Source organism: Gossypium raimondii, chromosome 1 (genome assembly GCF_025698545.1).
Source record: "Gossypium raimondii isolate GPD5lz chromosome 1, ASM2569854v1, whole genome shotgun sequence".
In the NCBI taxonomy this organism is placed as follows: domain Eukaryota; kingdom Viridiplantae; phylum Streptophyta; class Magnoliopsida; order Malvales; family Malvaceae; genus Gossypium; species Gossypium raimondii.
This window is the reverse complement of record NC_068565.1, coordinates 32309198-32329464: the sequence shown is the minus strand read 5'-3', so window position 1 is coordinate 32329464 and position 20267 is coordinate 32309198. Positions and strand designations below refer to the sequence as shown.

Here is a 20267-nt window from a genome sequence, read left to right as displayed (position 1 = left end):
TTTATTATCCTCCACTATTTCAATTAAACTACTAACATAAATATTTCTTAAAACGCATTTTAACACACACACAAAAAAATTATCTATAAGTTAAAATGTCTATTTTAAGAAAAAATATATACCTTAATATTTTAACTGCGAATTCTTTTGATTTAAAATTTATATTTTATCTAGTAAAAATATTTTATTAATTCCTTTTTTAGAAAATACATATTTAAAGGTGTTTGTATATGTCAAATTGCGAATCAATTTATCATTATTTTTCAAGCAGTTAAAAGAAAAAAGTAGAAACAAAAATTATTTTATTATCTTTTAGTTTTTATTTCTACATAATATATTTTATATATATCCGCATGAAAAATTATATTTATTAAATTATAATTTTTATTTTAAATGATGCATTTATAGGGTTTGATCAGCATGTTTAATTGCAAATTCATACTTGATTTATTCAAAATTTTTAACTTCAATTTATATATTTAAAGGTGTTGATCAGTGCTTTCATTTATGAGTTAAGATTGCTACTAAATCCGCTCTTTAAAAGGGATAAAATGTTGTGAGGCATTTCTTATTTAACACCTTTCCAAATAGGCACTTTTTCTTTTATGTCTTTTTAAAGATTATATAATAATTGTTAAATTTCAATTTTGGTCCTTATATTATGTTTAATTTTGAAATACAATCTCTATTTTTATATAATTTGGTATCTCAACTTTTATAATGTCATTAGTTAATCTAAATATTTTATTTTGATTAAAATATTGAGTGAATTTATAATAATTGTTAATATCATTAAAATTATGTATTACATAAAATATTTTCTTATTTTGTTACATGGATACAAATGAGTATTCTTTTTTTTTAATTTCAATATGTCACACTAGAGAATTTAACAAAAAAAAAATTAACGTGTTAATAACTAGATCCGAAAAATAAAATAACTAAATTGCTAAAATAAAAATATAATCATTAAATTCCAAATATAAGAATTTAAAATATATTTTAACTTTACAATTTAATCCAAAATAATTAATCCAATGCGAAATCTATTGTAGTAACAAATTATTATTATGGTTTGCATTGATGGAGAGAGAGAGGGTTTGTATTTAAGGATTATTATTATTATAATGTAGAGGTGAAGGTACATAAAAGAAGACGTAGGTGTTGAAGCAACCTCCACATCTTACACAAATTCTCAACATTACATTAAAACTAATATATGAATCACCAAGTAACCATGCACCAATACTTTATTCATAGCTCTCAGCTTCTCCCTCCTACAAAATCACCCATTATTCTCCTTCATCGTTGCTTTCTTATGGGACTGTATACCCTGAAAAGTGTCGAAATTTTACTAGTTAGCCTCAACATATTGGAATACTTTTTTAAAAAAATTTTAAAAATATATATGTCATTTTAATGATATCAAATAATATAACTATATAAAATACTTAGTTTTCAATAATATATGCCATTTACTCTAAAAATATTATCCACTAAGATATATTTTTCTTTTTATTTATAGTAATAAAAATTAGCAGTCAAAATAATCATAAACTTAACAAATTATTTTTAAATTTTAATTTATTTTTTAACAAATTATATTAAAAGATCTTTTTTCCCCCAAAATGGGTGGTATGAATTTAGACCTGTCCATGGGCCGGGCCGGGCTGGACCCACAAAAAATTTTCAGCCCATTTACTAGGCCTGGGCCCGGCCCGAAATATGGGCCTGAGATTTTGCCCAGGCCCGGCCCGAAGAAAAATATGGGCGAGCCCGCCCCGCCTTGACCTATTTTTAATTAAAATTAAAATTAAAATTAAAATTATTTTTAATAAAATTAAAACTAATTGTTATTAAAATTAATTGTTAGTAAAATTATCAAATTATTAATTGTTAATTGTATTAATTGTTGTAATAAAATCTAACATTTGATTAGTAAATTTATCAAATTATTAATTGTATTAATTGTATTAATTGTTGTAATAAAATCTAACATTTGATTAGTAAATTTATCAAATTATTAATTGTATTAATTGTATTAATTGTTGTAACAAAATCTAACATTTGATTAGTAAAACAAATTTTATGTTTTATTATTATTATTTTGTAACACTAGTCAAGGAAATAAAAGTAAATAAATTTAAAATAAAAAACTATTATATTTTAAAAATAAAAAATATATATTTAATATTTTTCGGGCCGTGCCGGGCCGGGGCCGGGCCAAAAAATCTTACCCGAGGCCCGGCCCATTTTTTAAACGGGCCTAAAATTTTGCCCAAGCCCATATTTCGGGCGGGCCATCGGGCCAGGCCGGGCTGCCTGGCCCATGGACAGTTCTATATGAATTCTAGTCTAGTTAATTTTATAAGGGGAAAAAAGTTAAAGCCCGTTTAAAAATGAGAATGTCTTGGACCAGTCAACTTGGTCTTGATGTTCTGGGGTTGCCGAGCTTGTGCTAATCACTTTAGGGCTTTACGTTTATACCTTTAATCTTCAAAACCAAGCCCAAAAGGAAACATGCACATGCACAATGGCCATTGTTATTTGCCAGTCTTGAGCCCAAAACATGGCATTAATTTATGTAAATGTTTGGTTAAGTTAAACACCGCTTTCAAAAGATAAAGAAGAGAATGAGGTAGTGTACTTACTTCCACATTTTTTGCCAGCTTGCCTGTTCCTAATATAGCATTTTTTGGGAATGGCAATAGCAATCCCAGGCATGATCCCGGCCTGCTTTGCCAATGGTGATAGCAAAATAGCACAAAGGCACCTCGGAGAAGTCCTGAGTAAGGCACCCACCTTGGCGCAGCAAGCTGGAGGAACTTTAGCCCTTGCATTCCGAGCCGCTCCCAGGCATGGGCTTAAGCTTGCTGCAGCCGACCTGATTGGGGTCCTCCCGCACTCTCCTGCTGCACCTACATCACTGACCAATGCATTCAAACTTATCGAAAACAAAAACAAAACAACCAGACAATAAGGTTTCAAGCTCAAAGCCATCTCTGTTACACTCCGCGAAACTCACTCTTTTTCCACACTGATTTTGCTGACCTCCACCAATGCATATTTATACACATATTTTAATAAAAAAAAAAAGGGTTTCGGCCTGTGGGGTGGTGAAATTTGGGTTTAGTGCGGTGGTTGTGGGAGACTTACGTGGAAGCATTTTGTGTCTTCTTCTTCCCTCAGGTTATTCAAGATGTAATGATTAGTTGAATGTTCCCACTGAAAGGATCCATCGCTTGTTACTTTGGTAGATTTTGGTTCATAAGTAGAATGCTATTTCCTTGGCTTTTTGTTAAATTTTTTCTGGCATGTTCTCTTCTTCAGATTGCCTTAGGGTAGGTGGCAGTGTTAACATATGCATCAAAGGGTTTCCGTTATCTTTTTGGCATGCTTGGAGACTTTCAATAATTTGCTCCACTATGATATATTGAAATATATTAGACTATACGTGGCTTAAACTTATTAACCTACTGCTGGATATGACATGATCTCAATAAGAAAAGCGTATACATGACGTATGTGCTCTCGCTTTCATATCCTAATATTGTTTCTTAAATATCAACACCATGCATGATCAATGAAAATCAAAGCAGAAAATAATAAAAACAACATATATTTAGTGACTTCAACCAATAATCTGAAATTAAATCAAGAGTCAAGCAAATTGGATTACAACCTAATTATTAGTCATTATTATCCCCAAATACACTCCAACTAAAAAACATATCTTATTACATAATTTACTATTTGCTTCATTTTATACTTTTTAGTAAATTTAATATATTTTTACTATTAAAAATAAAATATTTATTTTATAAATTATTAAGAGAATATATATTGTTCAATATTACCACATTTGTAGTCTTGAGGTTGATATTATTTTCTTGACAAAAATATTATAGTGAAAGGTCTGACAATTGTTTAAATTTTAATGATAAGAGTTTTAATTTTACCAACAATATTATATGATATTTTTAAAAGCTTTGCTTGAATATTTTTAATCAAATATTGAGAATAGAGGGGTCAGATATATGAAGAGAGCAATGTACAGTCTAAAGGTATATCTATCTGCACCAAAAAAATTTATTTGAATTGTTGATGGAAGATTTAGTGATGAAGGTTGATGACAAATTATACGAAGGTGAAAAGAGTCTATTAATGTTGTTCTTGTGGGATTGGAGAGGAATAGAAGGTTCTAGAGAATGCTTGATAGAGTTTTGATATGTAAAGTAATGTATTGGAGTCATCTACACAATATAGAATGTTTATATAGCTGAGGGCTTGATGTGGTTCCTTGGATAAGTGTTTTCCTGAAGTAAGTTAATAGTTGAGTCATTGTGGGCCATCCTGCATGTGCACTTCAATGTGATTAGAGGATTTGTTGTTTTACTATGGAGCCCCCCTGTAGGTCCTAATAGCAATGGCTATGAGCGAAACATGTAGGAGATGGGTCTTGATGCAAGATTTAGCCTAAGCACGATGCTCATGCAGCGTGAGGTGAGGTGTGCGCCCTTTAGGCGAGGTAGCTTTTGATCATATGTGTGAGCTCTTTCTTGTTCTCTTCCTCGGTTGAGGATGGTTGACTTCGCATGGTTGTTACATATAATAATTTTTCTTTAGTTGAGGAGAAAATTATAAAGTGATCTTCATCGAGAAATAAACTTATTGTAGATGTGAAAATGCTTTGCTTTGCCGATATATAATTTTGAGCTCTAGGGAAACAAAAAATTCGATAGTGCTCAAAGTGTTTGTATATGTAAGCAATCACAAAGTTATTCCAGCAACTACTTGTTTCTTAAATGTCAGCGTTATTCATAGATGCTCATGAGTTGGGTCGGATTTGAATTGGGTTCATGCAAGGTACTTAGACCAATTTTTTCAAGTCTGGGCTTGGCCTAGCCTGAAAAATAGGCTTACATTTTTTTGCCTAAGCTTGACCCAATTTAAGAAAGGTAAACCCAGATCGACTCGACCTGTCCATATTTCTTTCTTTTTAAATTAGTTTTTATTTAAAAATATTTTTTTTAGAAAACATAATATACTAAATGCCTAAATTCACTAAAAACGCTAAAATAAAAGTTTTCTAACACATTAAAAATACATTAGAAGGTATTTATGTCACACCCCAAATTTGGCGGATCCGAGAAGGCATGTAGATGTGAAATTGTCTGTTTTGGCGCACTTTGATAGTTAGTCCACAAATTTATAAGCTTCTAACGAACTAATGTTTGGTGCATACCCACCTATGGAAGTTTTCTGGATTTAATTCTCGTAGTATTCTTCAATTGAAGGAGTATGACAAACAAAGAGTATGACTGGAAAGTTCTGGTTGAGTATAACACGCCTATCAAGCATATGAGGAAGCTGTAGAGCGTTAAAGTTCCTTTAAGGCCATGCCATATATGAGTTATCAGCAACAGGTATAGTATGCCAAGTTTATTCAAACGATGTGCAAAATGGGTTTTGTAACGTGATTGGTTAGAAGTCAATTGAAGGGATTGACTGGCCAAATAACATTGACATCAAATTTTTTTATATTTTCTTCGATCTTTGTAGCTCATTAAAGGGACAACTTCTGTATGCATTTGACACTTGTCAAGATTCATTAAGAGGTACTGGGTGGTATATATATATGGTGAGAAAGGATCGTATGGATGGTTTTTTCTTCCTTCAATATTACTCTTTGGTTCTTCTTCTTAAATTATATATTTTCTTTCCTTTATTAAGCTGGAAGCTAATGTTTTTGAATTTATCAATGGATGTTCCACTTCCTGGTAAGTCTGATAGCTCTGCATGTTAAGTTTTTGAAAGAGTAAGGATGTTAAGAAGCATGTAAACCGTAAGTTATGAATAAGAGGCCCTGCATGGGGGTCGTCTGTAGTTGAGATGATAACAATCTGTCTGTAAATGGGTTTTAATGATAGTTCCATGTTCTTTAAGCAGTTGTTGTTGGTTCAAGAAAAACGTTCGGGTTTGAAACTTTGAGCTGTAGTAAAGGTGAGTATCATGTAAGCTTCTATCTTGGTTCCTGCATGTGAACTGTTCAAGTAGAGATATATGATGATAACATCTCGGATAACTAGCACGTGTGTAAGGAATAGTAATTTAGCTGCATGTTCACATTTGAGGTAAATGAGTTATTATATGAATAAAATAATGTATGATGTAAACACGTGAAATCAAGTATGGAAAGGTGAATTTTATTAAGAGAATATGAACAAGTCAGGTATTAAAATGAATCTTGGTAAGTGTTTACTGCATTGGATAAGCCAATATCCATTTGTGATGCCTCCGGTAGGGCAGGGACATTGCTAACCGAACAAGCAGATCATGGTGACAACGAAATACTTATGGTGATACCACCAGTGAGATGTAGATTGGACTAGCAGATCACGACATGAAAGTATGTATAAAACCATGTGGCTGAAACCCATGGCATCGTGTGATGATGAAAACATTCATAGTGATGCCTCTAGTAAAATATGGATTGGACTGGCAAATCACGACATGAAGTTAAGTATAAGACCATGTGGGAGAAACCCCATGGCAACCTTTGAGATAGTTTGACAAGTCAGTAAACATGTAATTCTCTGTAACGCCTTCGAGGAGTGTTTTGTAAGGCCTTTATGGCATATTCGATGAAGCTTGTGTGTCTTATTTTGTGATGTTTATGTTACATATTCTATAACATCCTAGTGGCGAAGTCTAGTCGAACGCTTCGGTGTCATGATCTGGGTAAACTTCGAGGCTTATCTGCTAACTAATGTGATGATAAAGAATTGGTAAGTTTAATGATATATCTACTTGGTTTGTTTTATGGCAGAATCTGAATATGATCTAAGTAAAACTTCTGGAAAAGTCCCCAACGGTATTTATATGAAGGGTGTATTCGTCATAGTAATCCGTCCGTACAAGAAATTAGCATATTCGTAATTATGAAAGGTTTAAGTGTTTATTAGACCTGAGTTTGTCTATGATATTTAAGGAAGTAATCTGAGCAATCTGGTAACCACCAAAGCTGAATGGTTTTTCATGTTTCGTTTAGATGCTAGTTATAATCTAAGTTGTTTGTTAAGTTGGGCGTTCTCATGTTATGTAACATAGCCGTCTAGAATTCTACTAGATCTGGAAGGTTTCATTATCAGAATAAGTTATGATTTAGGAGTTGGTTCAGAATATGAACTGATTGGAAATCAGATAGTTACTAAAATTAGTATAAGAATCCGCCATAATTAAGAACAGTATGGATTTTAACTTAAGAGATCTGCTAGTTTTATTATCCACCAAAAAGTGTTTGTGAGTAACCATCTTGAGAGAAAAAGCATTCTACGTCTATTGAAAGGAGAATTTCGTCGAAAGTAGGTTCTGTATGGATATTCATTTGGAGAGGTACATGTTAATTATAAGTATTGATTAATGAAATCTGGGAATCAATCTAAAGAATAATTCGTGAATAGATTAGTCAAGTAAGGAAATGGATGAATATGTATACGCCCATATAGGAAAGTATCTGCCTAGGACAAAGACGAAATCCAAGATCTTCACGATGAGAAGTCAACTGGAAAGGTTTCAAGGTATTTTATATAAACACTCACTAAGTTCGCGTGAACTTACAAAGTGTTTATTTATGTTTCAAGTTTCACTGTAAGAGTGGGTACGCTAGGAGTGATCAAGCTAAGAATGCGTCAAGGAAACGACGAGTTGGGATATTATGCATTCAGAGGACATCTTAGGAGTATGGCGTATAATTCTCTATGCCAAGAAGAGTCTGTCTTTAACTAACTTTTGTGTTGTAATGTCTTATATTATTTTTAAAGGTATGTTGTATTCTTGAAAGTTTTCTTTATTTCTTTTGTTCAGAAAACATTTATTAAAATAATAAGTATGTTGAAAAAGGATTATACACAGATTGTTTAAATTTTATGCTAAGTATTTGTATGTTGTAACATGTAAGACTCCCGGACTTGGCGATTCGGGTCAAGTAGAGGTGTTACAATTTATATTAAAAAATTACCATAAATGTAATAAATATTTTATTATATTAAAAACACAAATAAATATAATAAAAGTTTTATTGTATTAAATATAATTTTAAAGTTTTATAATTTGGGTTGGGTTATTTAGTTGGATAAGTTTTTTAAGTTTTGGGTAATGAATTTAATTGTTATTGGGTTAGTGATTTAATATAAATATATATATATAATTATTATCATTTAACATATGTAATTAATATAATTATTTTTTATAATATAATATATCCAGACCGAGGTCCAAAAAAATTTGTTCAAGTCACACTTGGAAGCACCATGCCAACACACGAGTTAATCTAAAATCACAATAAGTTGAAACCAAATCGAAGCAAATTGGATAACAGAGTAATGATTAGTTATTATTACAGTATTAGCATGTAATGCCAAAACACACTCCGGGTAAAAAGGGACATTTTAATACATAATTTACTATTTGTTGAGAATATTTATAAAAGTGCTAACTATTTTTACTGGCAATTTGGATCATTAAATTACGGAAATGGGGCTATAATTCTTCGATTACATTAATGGTTGAACTCAGAAAATACGCCGAAGCTTGAAAATTAAATGGTGGAAACAAAGTGGCAAACTAAAAGTAAAAAGGGAAAGTTGGTGTTACAATAAGTTCTAACAGATTTTATTCTTGTTAGTCTTCCTCTCGCTCACAAATTTCTTCCAGTAAGAAGTGATTTCCCTCTGGGTTTCAATGGCAGTCTTCTTCACTGTGCCATTTTTGCTATTTTCTTCCTCAGCCATAGCCAGTTTGGCATTTACCTTTGCTGGGAGTGTATCCAGTTCATGAAGCACCTTTTGGATGTCAATCACAAGACGCTCCGCCAAGGTGCGGGAGAAGTCTTCCCTGATCACCACACGCAGCACCGTGATGTGTTGAGCATCCGCCGGCATGGTGTAGGCCGGCACGATCCATCCAAATCGGCGCAGCATTTCGGATATCTCGAATTCATCATGGCGCTTGTTGTCCTTGAGAGAGAAGGCCACGAGTGGAACCCCTTCGTCCTTTGACACAATGTTGAAGCGACCTGTTTTCTCCAACCCTTCTTTTAGGACCATAGCGTTTTCATGACAGTTCTCCATTATATTTCTGTATCCCTGTAGTAACAAAAAAAAAAATACACCATTGAATCATACGTTGGAAGCCAAATTTGTTGGCCTGAATTGAATCAGCCATGTTCTTAGTTCTCACCTCATAACCCAAACGAATTAGCTGGTAATACTGAGCAATGACTTGGCTAGAACCTGCAGATAAAACAGCATATACTTGAGTTTAATGTTGGATTTTGTAATGGACAAATGAGAATGAATGAAATTTTATTAAAATAATAAGTTACCTTTGGAGAAATTGAGAGTGAAAGTGGGTTGATCAGCTCCAAGGTAGTTAATGTGGAAAATAAGTTCTTCAGGCAAGTCTTCCTTGTTCCTCCAGATAACCCAACCAATTCCAGCATAAACAAGACCATATTTGTGGCCACTAACATTGATGCTCTTCACAAGTGGAAGCCTAAAGTCCCACTCAAGCTCTGGGTACAAAAATGGTGCAATGAATCCACCACTAGCTGCATCAACATGAATTGGGGTATCCCATCTGCATAACAGATATTAAAAGATCAGCACTTGAGATGCTTCAAGTTTATAAAATTTATGTTACTGAAAAAAAAATTTGATATGTACCCAGTTTCCTTGTTCTTTTCTACCAAGAGATCGTTTAAAAGCTTGACGTCTTCAAATTCACCATTGAGGGTTGAACCCAATATGGCTGCTACACAGATGGTGTTTTCATCAACCATTTCCACAGCTTTGGCAGGGTCCATGACATAGTAACCTTCCCTTAGCTTCACTTCCTTCAACTCCACTTCAAAGTATCTGGCGAATTTCTCCCAGCACACTTGAACATTGGCTCCGGTTACGATGTTGGGCTTGTCATATGGTTTGCCTTCAGCTTTACGCTTGTTTTGCCACTTCCTCTTGAAGGCAAGGCCAGCCAACATGATTGCCTCGGATGAACCAACGGTTCCCACTCCAACGGCAGTCTCCGAGTCCCCAAGTGGTGCATTGAACAAATGTGCTATCATGTTCACACACCGATTCTGCATCAAAAATAGGAAAATGACACCATTAGGAGGCAAAAACCATTGAAGCTTTTGACTTTTTCATTGAATTACGAATAAAAACCTGAAGCTCGGTGGTGACAGGGTACTCATCCATGTCGACATAGTTCTTGTTAATGGCATCCATAATAAGCTTATTACATTCAGGCTCCATCCAGGTAGTGACAAAAGAGGCAAGGTTCAACCTCGGGTTCCCATCAAGCATCAGTTCATCGTTGATGATCTGATATGCAGCGTCTTTTGGTATTGAGTTCTCTGGCATCCTGAACCTGCAATAATTTTCTAATTACCCACTATTTTCACCATATAAATGATGCTATGAACCCAGGGAGCTGGAGATTTACCTAGGAAGTTGGTCTCGGACATAACGAGAGGCAAAAGTGGAGTGAACTGAGACATCAGATTGAGAAGCTGTCTTGGATAGCACCATGGTTGATGTGTCAAGAAACACGAAAAAAACTGTAAAATTTGAATGAAATGAAAGATCTGTATAAAGCTAAAAACCGCTGTTGCTTGGTGAAGGAAGCATTGAGAGGCAAATGGGTATTTATAGGGATGTGATTGGAAGACTTTGTTCAAGTTGACCACTTCCATTAGAAAATGACTTGCGCAAATACCAAATTTGACCTTGTTCGCCTTGCAAATGAATACTCAAAAAGGGGAGCAAATATAAAAAATGGAATTTTGGGGAAGAATAAAGAAAGATACACACATGGTAAGATATAATTAGAAGGAAGCCAATAGTCAAAGAAAGCCATCGCAGCCCTGGTTTTGATAATTCAGATCATTGGCTAACCACTAACCAGCCAGCTCACCCACTGAAACATCAAAATGGGTTTCCAGCTTGCCGCTCTTTTCAATAATTCCTTTTCCTTGTTTCCCACGAATTTTCAACTTTCGTGCCATGGCGCAAACCACCTTCGCCCCTCAAGCCGCTTCAAAGCGTCGTTTGGTTGATTTAATGATTCTTTCCATATTTCGCTTAATGAAAATTGTTTAGTTTTAAGCACTTAGTTTGGTTAATATACTAAAAACCAAGTTTAGATACTTCGACAAAGAACATACTTTTCAAAGCCTTTTGTATTTTTATTCATAACAAGTCTAGAAAACCTTTGAAAACAAATTTCATGCTGATGTGGGGTAACAATTTTATTGGTTGTAAAAAGATGTAATCAAAATTTTTAACAATGGTTGAATATATGAAGAACAATGTTTGTAAATTGGGTATTTTAGGTTTCTCCAAATTAGAGTATTTTACAAGAAAAGCATAAAGCCTTAGTAAGCCTTCATTTTATTTAAACAATAATAAATCATTCTTAATTCGGACTTGAGTCAGCAATACGATGAATTAATATATAGTAGTAATTGGATGTTAGGCCTAAGATTAACCAAAATCAAAAAATACCTGACAATGCCAAACAGGGCCTAGTTGTTATGTGGTATGAATGGATGAGGAGCAAGTCAATGTCAAAATATGGCCTCTTCAATAACCTTACAACTTTATTAATAACCATTCATTTCTTTAGTCAATCTGAAAATAAGTCAACATTAGGCTTCCTAACTCAATATTAAACCAACAAGTTGATTTTACACATTATTTCTCTTTTTCATATAAATAAATATCAGAATTAACATCAATTTTTCTAACAAACTTTGTGGCTATTCCAATATTTTAGGAGCGTGTGATTTGTAAATAATAAATAATTAACCAGTGTGATTAATTAAAATAAGCCCTTTCCTTAAAATTTTATAAATTAATAAAAAAACCACATTAACATCAATTGTTTGATTAGTTTGGATATATGATATTAAAATATTTTTAAAAATTAAATATTCAATTATAAAAAATTTCATCTTAGACACTTAAAATAAAAAATTGTAATTTAAACACCCACATTACATAGTTCGGTTATTTTGATCACTCCGTTAAAATCACAAACAACAAACTAATGTGGCAATTAAAAAATTGATATAATAATAAATTTAGCCCTCAATTTGATATATTAATCATAATTTTAAAAATTAACCTTCAAAAATTACATATATTCTCAATTTGATACTAATTCTAAAAAATTCAAACAAATATATAAAAATACATAAAATGTTTTCAAAAATATAACAAATTTAAATTGTGCATTAATATTAGTATTAAATAAAAATCATTATATTAATATTTAGAAAAAAAAAAAAGACCTCCCCTCCCCTCCCCCACCCTCCTTCTCCCCCTCCTTCACCGGACCTACCCCACCATTGAAGCAAATGGCTGTCGACAGTTAACAGATGATGCTCTTGAATTTTGCTTGCAGAAATCTATAATGGAACTCAGAAAACTATTACAACCTGCCCACATTCAGGGAGTAGCAATATTTTCCTTGGCAAGTTGAGCAATCTCATCTCCTTCAATGCCCGGTTCGGTGGGAAATGGGCAAAGGGATGGGGTGGGAATTTTTATTTATTTATTTAATGTTAATATTAATATAAAATTTAAATTTATTACTATAAATTTTAAAAATTTTATGTATTTTTATATATTTTAAATTTATTAATATATTTTTAAAAATATTTATATACTTATTAATTTTTTTAGAATTGAGATCAAATTAGAAATATTTATAAATTTTGAGGGTTATTTTTTAAAATTATGAGTAAACTGATATATATGTAAATGTTAAAGTTAAATTTGTCTTCATACCAATTTCTTTAACTACCACATTAGCTTATCATTTGTAATTTTAATGAGAGTGATCAAAATGACGAACTATGTAACCTGGTACTTAAATTGCAAACTTTTGTTTTGGCTCCTAAAATAAAAAAAATTGTATAGTTAAATGATTATCTGTGTAGTTTATTCTTATAAAAATTCAAAAATATTATTGCAATATGGAATAGATAAAATGTTTATAATTTAACTATGCAAAGCATAAATTGATAAATTTGGTTGATTTATTTAATTTAATTAAAATAAATATGAAAATGAATTAAAAGTGAATGTATATTAAGTAATTAAATTTGATTGATTTAATTAAAATAAATGTAAAAAATTAAAAATATATTAGATATCTATCAATTCTTTTTTTCTTCGATCTTGTCTGATCCAAATTTCAATTAAATAATTTTTGAAATATTTTTATTTAAATTTAATTATAAAATAAATAAAATATAAAATTATATACTTTATTATATTGATATTGTAAATTATTAAAAATGAAATGGAGGTGGAACAAATTTTCTTTTTAAGATTACACCATTATTTTTTCTTATCTAAAATGAGGTAAAATAATATATTTGTTTGCTTTAAAAAGTCAAGGAAATTTCACACTTAAGGGAGATGTAAGTTCGAAACTTTAAGATAACATTGTTAGGAAGGATAACTACAAACCTCGAATATAGACCATAAAAGCGAATATGAATAATACAAAAATTAATATATTTTATTGTATTTATTAATTAATATAATTTTATTAAAAATAATTCAAAAATTAGGATCTAATTTAAATATAAATAAATAATGAAGTTTTGTAACTCAAATAACTAACCTAGAATTTAATATTTCCATATATATTCTTGTTCCTTCTTTTATGTTATGTATTTATATTAAAAATAGGACCCCACTTAATTATATTTAAAATTTAACTTAAAATGATACTCACTTTGAATATAATTAAAATATATATTACAAATAGGATTCACTTAATCATATTTAAAATTAATTTAAAAATAAGATCAACTTTAAATATAATTAAAAATATATATTTTGGAACTCAAAAGAACTGACCCGAACTCAAAATTTTCAAATATGTTTATGTTTTTTTTTATTTTAAAAATCTAATTCAATTGTGAAAGTATTTGAAAGTTTTTAAATTGATATAATACTAAAAACTACCTATAACCCATCTCAACCTTTACATAGGAGGATAAACGTGTTTCAGCATGCTCAAACCCACTTTTTCCTGCACTGACAATAATGTCAATGCCAACCGAGTTAAGACTCAACTTGCTTGCGTTCCTTTTTATATATACTAATTTCTATGTTCGTGCTCTGCACAGGTTGATTGTGTGTATTTATTTTAATATGTTATATATATATATATATTAATTTATTATTAAAAATTCATTATTTGAGAATTGGAATCATTCTCAAAATTGAAAACAATTAATAAAATTGTATATTAAAATGTACAATTTTAATGTGAAATTGTTATTTAAAACTAACTGAAATTTTGCATTATGAGTAATATATTATAAATTATGAATCAAATAAAATATTTATAAAAACTCAAATTTGATAAAAATATAGAAATTTAATTATTATTAATGACAAAAGTTATATTTAAATCTGGACCTACTTTAAATATAGTAAAAATTGCAATTTAAAAGTTCTAAACTCAAAATTTTTATATATGCTTACGTAATTTTTAATATATATTAATAGTGATAATAAGACTAAAATAATACAAGAAGAAGATGTCAGAATAAAGAGCCCTATTTTAAATTTGAAAAATTCCGTCCATCTTTTTGGTATAAATCGAATAATGAATTGATATAATACAAATAAATTGACCTTTTGAATAGTAGAAGACAATTATATGTACATAAATACGAGATTTCAGATCTAGTTGTATTGGAAAATAAAATAAGAATATATTCGATTTTATCTTAATAATTATACAGTTTTAATTCTTCCAATATCCTTTTGCATTTTATATTTTATATTCACCTACAATTCAAGTTGTCTCCAATTATATTTAATTCATTTTTTTCTTTTTAGCATTTCTACATGTAATTAATACCAAAATAATAAAAATTTAATTTTTATAAAAAACATAAAATTTTTGGTTTGTAGACAAAGAAACATGTTCCCTTCTTAGTCCCTTACCATCATCGAAACTTTTAGATAATTTAATTAAGAGGTTGTTGAGTAATATTTTGCTTGTTCCTTATTGATATGAGTATCCAGATATTTATATTACAGCTCATGATGGGGCCCTACTATTTTGTATTAACTCTGCGAGCTCCAGGTTTGTTGGGCACGTGTCTACAGAGCACGTAGTCCTTTCTACTCTTGGGATTGGCGTTCTAGGCGAGCTCCGTACCTACTGAACACATGTCTGGGTGGCCTGTGGAGTATGCGGCACCTTTTATGAGTTCTTTGGGTACTTACGAAGTCAGACTGCGACCTTTCCTAGCGCTCTGCCAACTGGGTTTGTAATTTTATCTCCTGAGCTAATTTTACGAGCTGTACCTGTAATCCTGCCCTATGAGCTCACGCAAGGTTCCTACGAGCTGGATCTATAGCCTTGCTTTACGATCTGGTTCACTTTTTCGTCCTTTTATGGTCGGGTCATGGATCGAAGGCTCGGATCTTTTTTCGGATTTGGGTCTCAGGTTATTAACGTATAATAATCTACTCCCCCCTAAAATGGGCTGAAGGGTGTCATAAAGTGGCGCTTCTTAGGTCCATCATATCAGCATTAAATGCAGGTTGTTTGGTGCGCTCACAAGCGATTATCGCATGTGCGTATCTGTTCATTGGAAATTGAATCATTTTCATCTATTCCCATCTGGACCATTGATTTCCTTCAGTCACATGAATCATCTAAGAGGCGGGAAGGGAACTTATTCTTTAAAAGGATGTCCTTCTGAACCCTAAATCCTTAATCCTTAGCATTTTCTACAATCAAGACAAAGGTAATTTTTAGAAACCTTGCTTTTTCTTTTAAAAATTTATGCTTTCTTCTTTTACTTGAGTTATGGTGAAGATGATGGGCATCGACAATCAGATAGTTCAATCTCATTCATCGTGAGAACAGTCATCTCCAATTTTGGAGACGGATAAACTCTACTTCTGCACCACCATATCAGAGGAATTGCAACAAGTTTTGGCCGTTTGAGGAATAAAACTTCCTAATTTCCCATACGAGTTCTCCATTTCTGAGGGGTCACATTGGTTGTGCGAGACCACTGAAGATAGCTTTCTGCTCTCTCTCCATGTGCTTGAGGATGAGTTTCACCTGCCATTGCATCCATTTTTTTGTAGTCTGCTAAAGGACTACAACATCGCCCCCGGTCAACTCTCGGGCTTCGCCTAGTGGATAGCCATATCATATTTTATTGACTGCTCTCGTCATGGCGAGGTTCCCTTACTTGTGATTTTTTAGCATCTACATCAATTGAAAGGCCATAACCGGGAGAACTTGTCGAGATTTTAGTATTTCTCTCATCGTAAGAAGGTGAAGACTATTATCGTGAATCACTGCTTGAACCTTCATCTAAATCAAGGGAAGTATATTCGAGTTCGTAGCAAACTCAACAATGACTTTAGCTTCCCGATAAGGTGGTTTCCGCCAAGTCAAGATATTTGCTTGTTCCAGCGGAGCCTCCCCTCAAACAAAGCTGTGGATTAGTTTCAAAGACTTCGCACTAGGCGTATGTTGGTTTTGGAAGATCTGATCACGGCGAGAAATGTCTTCCAGTATGGTTTGGAGGGTTATAGCCCCAATGGCGGAGACCTAGTTATAGCGATGAGGTCACCTGTTCTATTGGTGCATTGTCTGAGCGGTGCATATGGCCTCATTACTCCTGTGAGTTAGACCTAATATTGTTGGGTCGCATAGAGGAACCAACAAATTTTTCTATCATTTTTGTGAGATGAAGATGAGCCCATTTGCTTTTGTGGAGTTTTCTCTTGGGGAAAGTGGTAGTCAACATGTTAATTTGTTAGGTGCTCTTATAGATCACAGGGTTATTGCTAGTGCAGGGATTGATCAAGGCTCCAAGGATATTACAAGTGGGACTGATAGCATGGACATTGATTCGTTAGTTATTAGGGAGTGTAAGAAGTGCAAGACCACTACGGGGGCTGGGCACATTAGTTCTGCGAATGAGGAGGAGAAGAACAGTATACAGTTAGAGCATCAGAGTAAAAGAAGGTTAGATCCTATTGGTGTTATTGCCACCATTGTTGGGACTCCTAGTCCTCGCAATTCTTCATAGGCGAGCTCACTATCTATTCCCCATGTGACCTCACCAATCGTCGTCGATGAAGACTCCCTTTTAGTCGTCTCTCGAGGCTCTCATTCTGTACCTATCACTGAGGAAATACCCACCAGGGTTAGTGGGGGTTCATATCCATAGCGTGGGGACTTAAACTCACAAACTCCCTTGGCGATGAGTCTTTCCTCGTCTCTGCGATTCTTACTGTTTGAGGCCAACATGGTTGGATTGAAGTATGAAGAAACTCGTCAAAAAGAGCTTACGAAGATTAAAGTGGAGTTGGCAAGAGCTCTTGAGCAGCACGGTAAGATGATGGAGAAGAAAGAGATTATCAATAAGCAAAACAAAGATCTCAATGAGTGTCTATCAATTATGGAGGTTAAAGTTGAGGGGTTAGAGCACGAGTTGATCGCAAAAAGGGAGAATAAAGAAGCTCTACAGGTTGAACTAGACGGGGCTACAGAAAAGCACGTAGCCGAGAAAGATAAGATTATCCTAAAGTGCCTTGATCAAGTGGATAGCATGATCAGGGAACGTCGGGTCCTAGAGGATTTTAAGAAGACAGTTGAAAATGTTGTAAGTTTTATTTCAAAACTGTAGATGAATACATTGCTCCATGTCTAGGTCGTTGTTGGTCCCTTTGATGTTCGCAAAGTGGATCTTGATGCTCTCGCGGGGGTGGATATAAGCGAGCTGGGTTTCGATGTGTTATGCCTCTCGAGTATTGCATGGGATTCCTTTATGTCGACTTGGAAGAATACTACAGATTTCTACTTGGAGGAGGACCCAACTAATATGAACATGGCCCCTTCTACTATGAATGAGGATGTTACTCCTGCAAACAATGATGCTGCCCCTACTGAGAACACGAACCAAGGTGCTGATGGGGAAAGTGAAGGTAATGTATTTTAAGTATATTATGTGTGATATAAATTTTTTTCTTAATGAAATGGGGGTTTATTGTTTGAGGAAATCTATTTTTTGTGAGCTTTTTATACTCGTCGTATAATTATATCATTATAAAAGCTTTAAGTAAAATCTTCGAAAATCATCGGTTGCGAATGTGGATCAACGAGTTGTTTTGTACTTGAGAAAATTTTCTAAAATAATAAGCTGAGAATGTGGATCTACAAAATTTTGTAAAATAATAAGTTGGGAATGTGAATCTACAAAATTTTTTATCCTTGGAAAATTTTCTAAAATAATAAGCTGGGAATATGAATACGCGAACTTTTTTTATCCTTGAAAAATTTTCTAAAATAATAAAGCTGGGAATGTAAATCCTCAAGCTACTTTATATCCTTGGAAAATGTTTTATATTTAAAAAAAATAAGAGGATGGTAAGGCTGGGAGCTTTGCTCTCACTAATTGTTTTGGAGGTTACGGCTCTTCGCTTGCGACCCTAAATTTGACAGTTGGGAGCTTTGCTCTTGCTAACTTTTTTAGGGGCTGCGGCTTTTCACCTACAATTCTTAATATGATAGTTGGGAGCTTTGCTCTCGCTAACTGTGTTGGAGGTTGCGGCTCTTCGCCTGCGAGCTTTAATATGACAGTTGGGAGTTTTGCTCTTATTAACTATTTTTGAGGTTGCGGCTCTTTACTTGTGAACCTTAATTTGGCAAAAAGTTTTATTAGAAAAATATTTTTATTCATAGGGTAAGGAGTCATACATAGTATTTTTTGAGATGTAGAACATTCCAAGTTCATGGTACAATTGTGCGCTCCATTCTTACTAGTTTATATGCTCCACATCCTATCTTTTCTATCAATTTGTATCACCCTTCCAATTTTGGAGCCATTTTTCCTCGTTGGAAGGCAAATAGGTTGGCTTCAGTGTTTCTTAAGACGAGGTCGCCTACTTGAAACTACTTGTTTTTTACCTTAGAGTTATAATAGCGGGATACTTGTTGGGTGTGTGCTACATTTCTGATTTATGCTGTCTCTCTGAGTTCGTCGATCAAATCGAGGTTGAGCCTGAGAGCTTTTTAATTAGCTTCCTCATCGAAGTGTTGTATTCTGTGCGTCTTTAAACCAATCTCCGGTGGGATTACAGCTTCTGCGCCGTAGACACGGGAAAAAGCTATTTCTCCAGTCATAGTGTGAGGTGTAGTTCGCAAAGCCCATAAAATTCTTGTTAGTTCTTCCAGCTAAGCTCCCTTTGCTTCTCCCACTTTTTCCTTGAAGGCTATCAAGATTTTCTTGTTCATAGCCTCCACCTGTCTGTTGGTCTATAGCATTTTTACCGAATTTTGTGCTAGACCTATTTGGAGGTTAGTGCAAAATTACTTAAATTTTCCCTGAAACTATGTGCCATTGTCCATGATAATTGTGCGAGGTATCTCGAATCTATAGATAATCGACTTTCATAGGAAAGACTCCATCTACTTTTCTGTGATAGTTGTTAAAGCTTCGACTTCGATCCACTTGGTGAAGTAGTCCACAACCACTACTTAGTGCAAAATTACTTGGAACGGACCAAGGATATCGACCCCCAAGTTGCAAAGGGCCAATGACCTGACATGATCTGAAGGGGCACTGCTGGTTGTTGTTGTATTTTAGCATTCATTTGGAAAGAATCGCATTTACGAACTAACTGATGGGCGTCCTCCTGTACAGTAGACTAGTAGTATCATTGTCTAAAGATTTTTTGTGCGAACAATCTACCTTCTAAGTGGTCGCAGAAAATTCCTTCGTAGATCTCTCTTATAATGTATTCAACTTCAGTCATTGATAGACACCGCAATAGTGGGTGCGAAAACCCTTTTTTATATAGTACACCATTCAGAAGGGTGTACCTATTAAGCGTAGGATAAAACACATTTTAATTTAGTAGTAATGAGTTTGCGATGTCTAGGTAATCCAATTCATATATTTGGAGTTTAGTAAATATTCATAGTTCGCAATAATGACATACCTTGCAGCCTTGCATTGTAGCTTTGCAAGCTCTTTCTTGTTCTGACTTTCTTGTTCACATTACAGTGTGCGGATTATTGGCACCATCCATGTTTCCTCTTAGGACATACAGTGTATTTGGACTTGGGGTTTCCCTATGCTCGAGCAAGATTTTTCCTCTTTGTTCAATAGTGATGGAGGATGCTAATTTTGACAAAGC

General features: G+C 33.3%; 2 protein-coding genes across 2 annotated transcripts; both read right to left on the bottom strand.

The window, feature by feature from the left end:
• Positions 1–1099: 1099 nt before the first annotated feature.
• LOC105787284 (non-specific lipid-transfer protein 4) lies at positions 1100–3048 on the bottom strand. Its single transcript, XM_052633252.1, has 2 exons — positions 2652–3048; positions 1100–1333 (listed from the first exon to the last, which is right to left on the bottom strand). Exons 1-2 carry the CDS (start codon positions 2998–3000, stop codon positions 1317–1319), a joined length of 366 nt encoding a protein of 121 aa, XP_052489212.1. The 5' UTR covers positions 3001–3048; the 3' UTR covers positions 1100–1316.
• A 5433-nt stretch (positions 3049–8481) lies between these two features.
• Positions 8482–11152, bottom strand: LOC105785601 (glutamate decarboxylase). The gene is made up of 6 exons (XM_012611712.2): positions 10507–11152; positions 10227–10431; positions 9726–10141; positions 9386–9639; positions 9241–9293; positions 8482–9146 (listed from the first exon to the last, which is right to left on the bottom strand). Exons 1-6 carry the CDS (start codon positions 10590–10592, stop codon positions 8664–8666), a joined length of 1497 nt encoding a protein of 498 aa, XP_012467166.1. The 5' UTR covers positions 10593–11152; the 3' UTR covers positions 8482–8663.
• Positions 11153–20267: the final 9115 nt, after the last annotated feature.

Coding starts and splice junctions, on each gene's coding strand:
- LOC105785601 (XM_012611712.2), bottom strand. CDS start 10,592: ATGGTGCTATCCAAGACAGCTTCTCAATCTGATGTCTCAGTTCACTCC. Junction 10,432..10,506: donor GTCCGAGACCAACTTCCTAG/GTAAATCTCCAG, acceptor AAATTATTGCAG/GTTCAGGATGCCAGAGAACT. Junction 9,294..9,385: donor CACTCTCAATTTCTCCAAAG/GTAACTTATTAT, acceptor TTTTATCTGCAG/GTTCTAGCCAAGTCATTGCT.
- LOC105787284 (XM_052633252.1), bottom strand. CDS start 3,000: ATGGCTTTGAGCTTGAAACCTTATTGTCTGGTTGTTTTGTTTTTGTTT.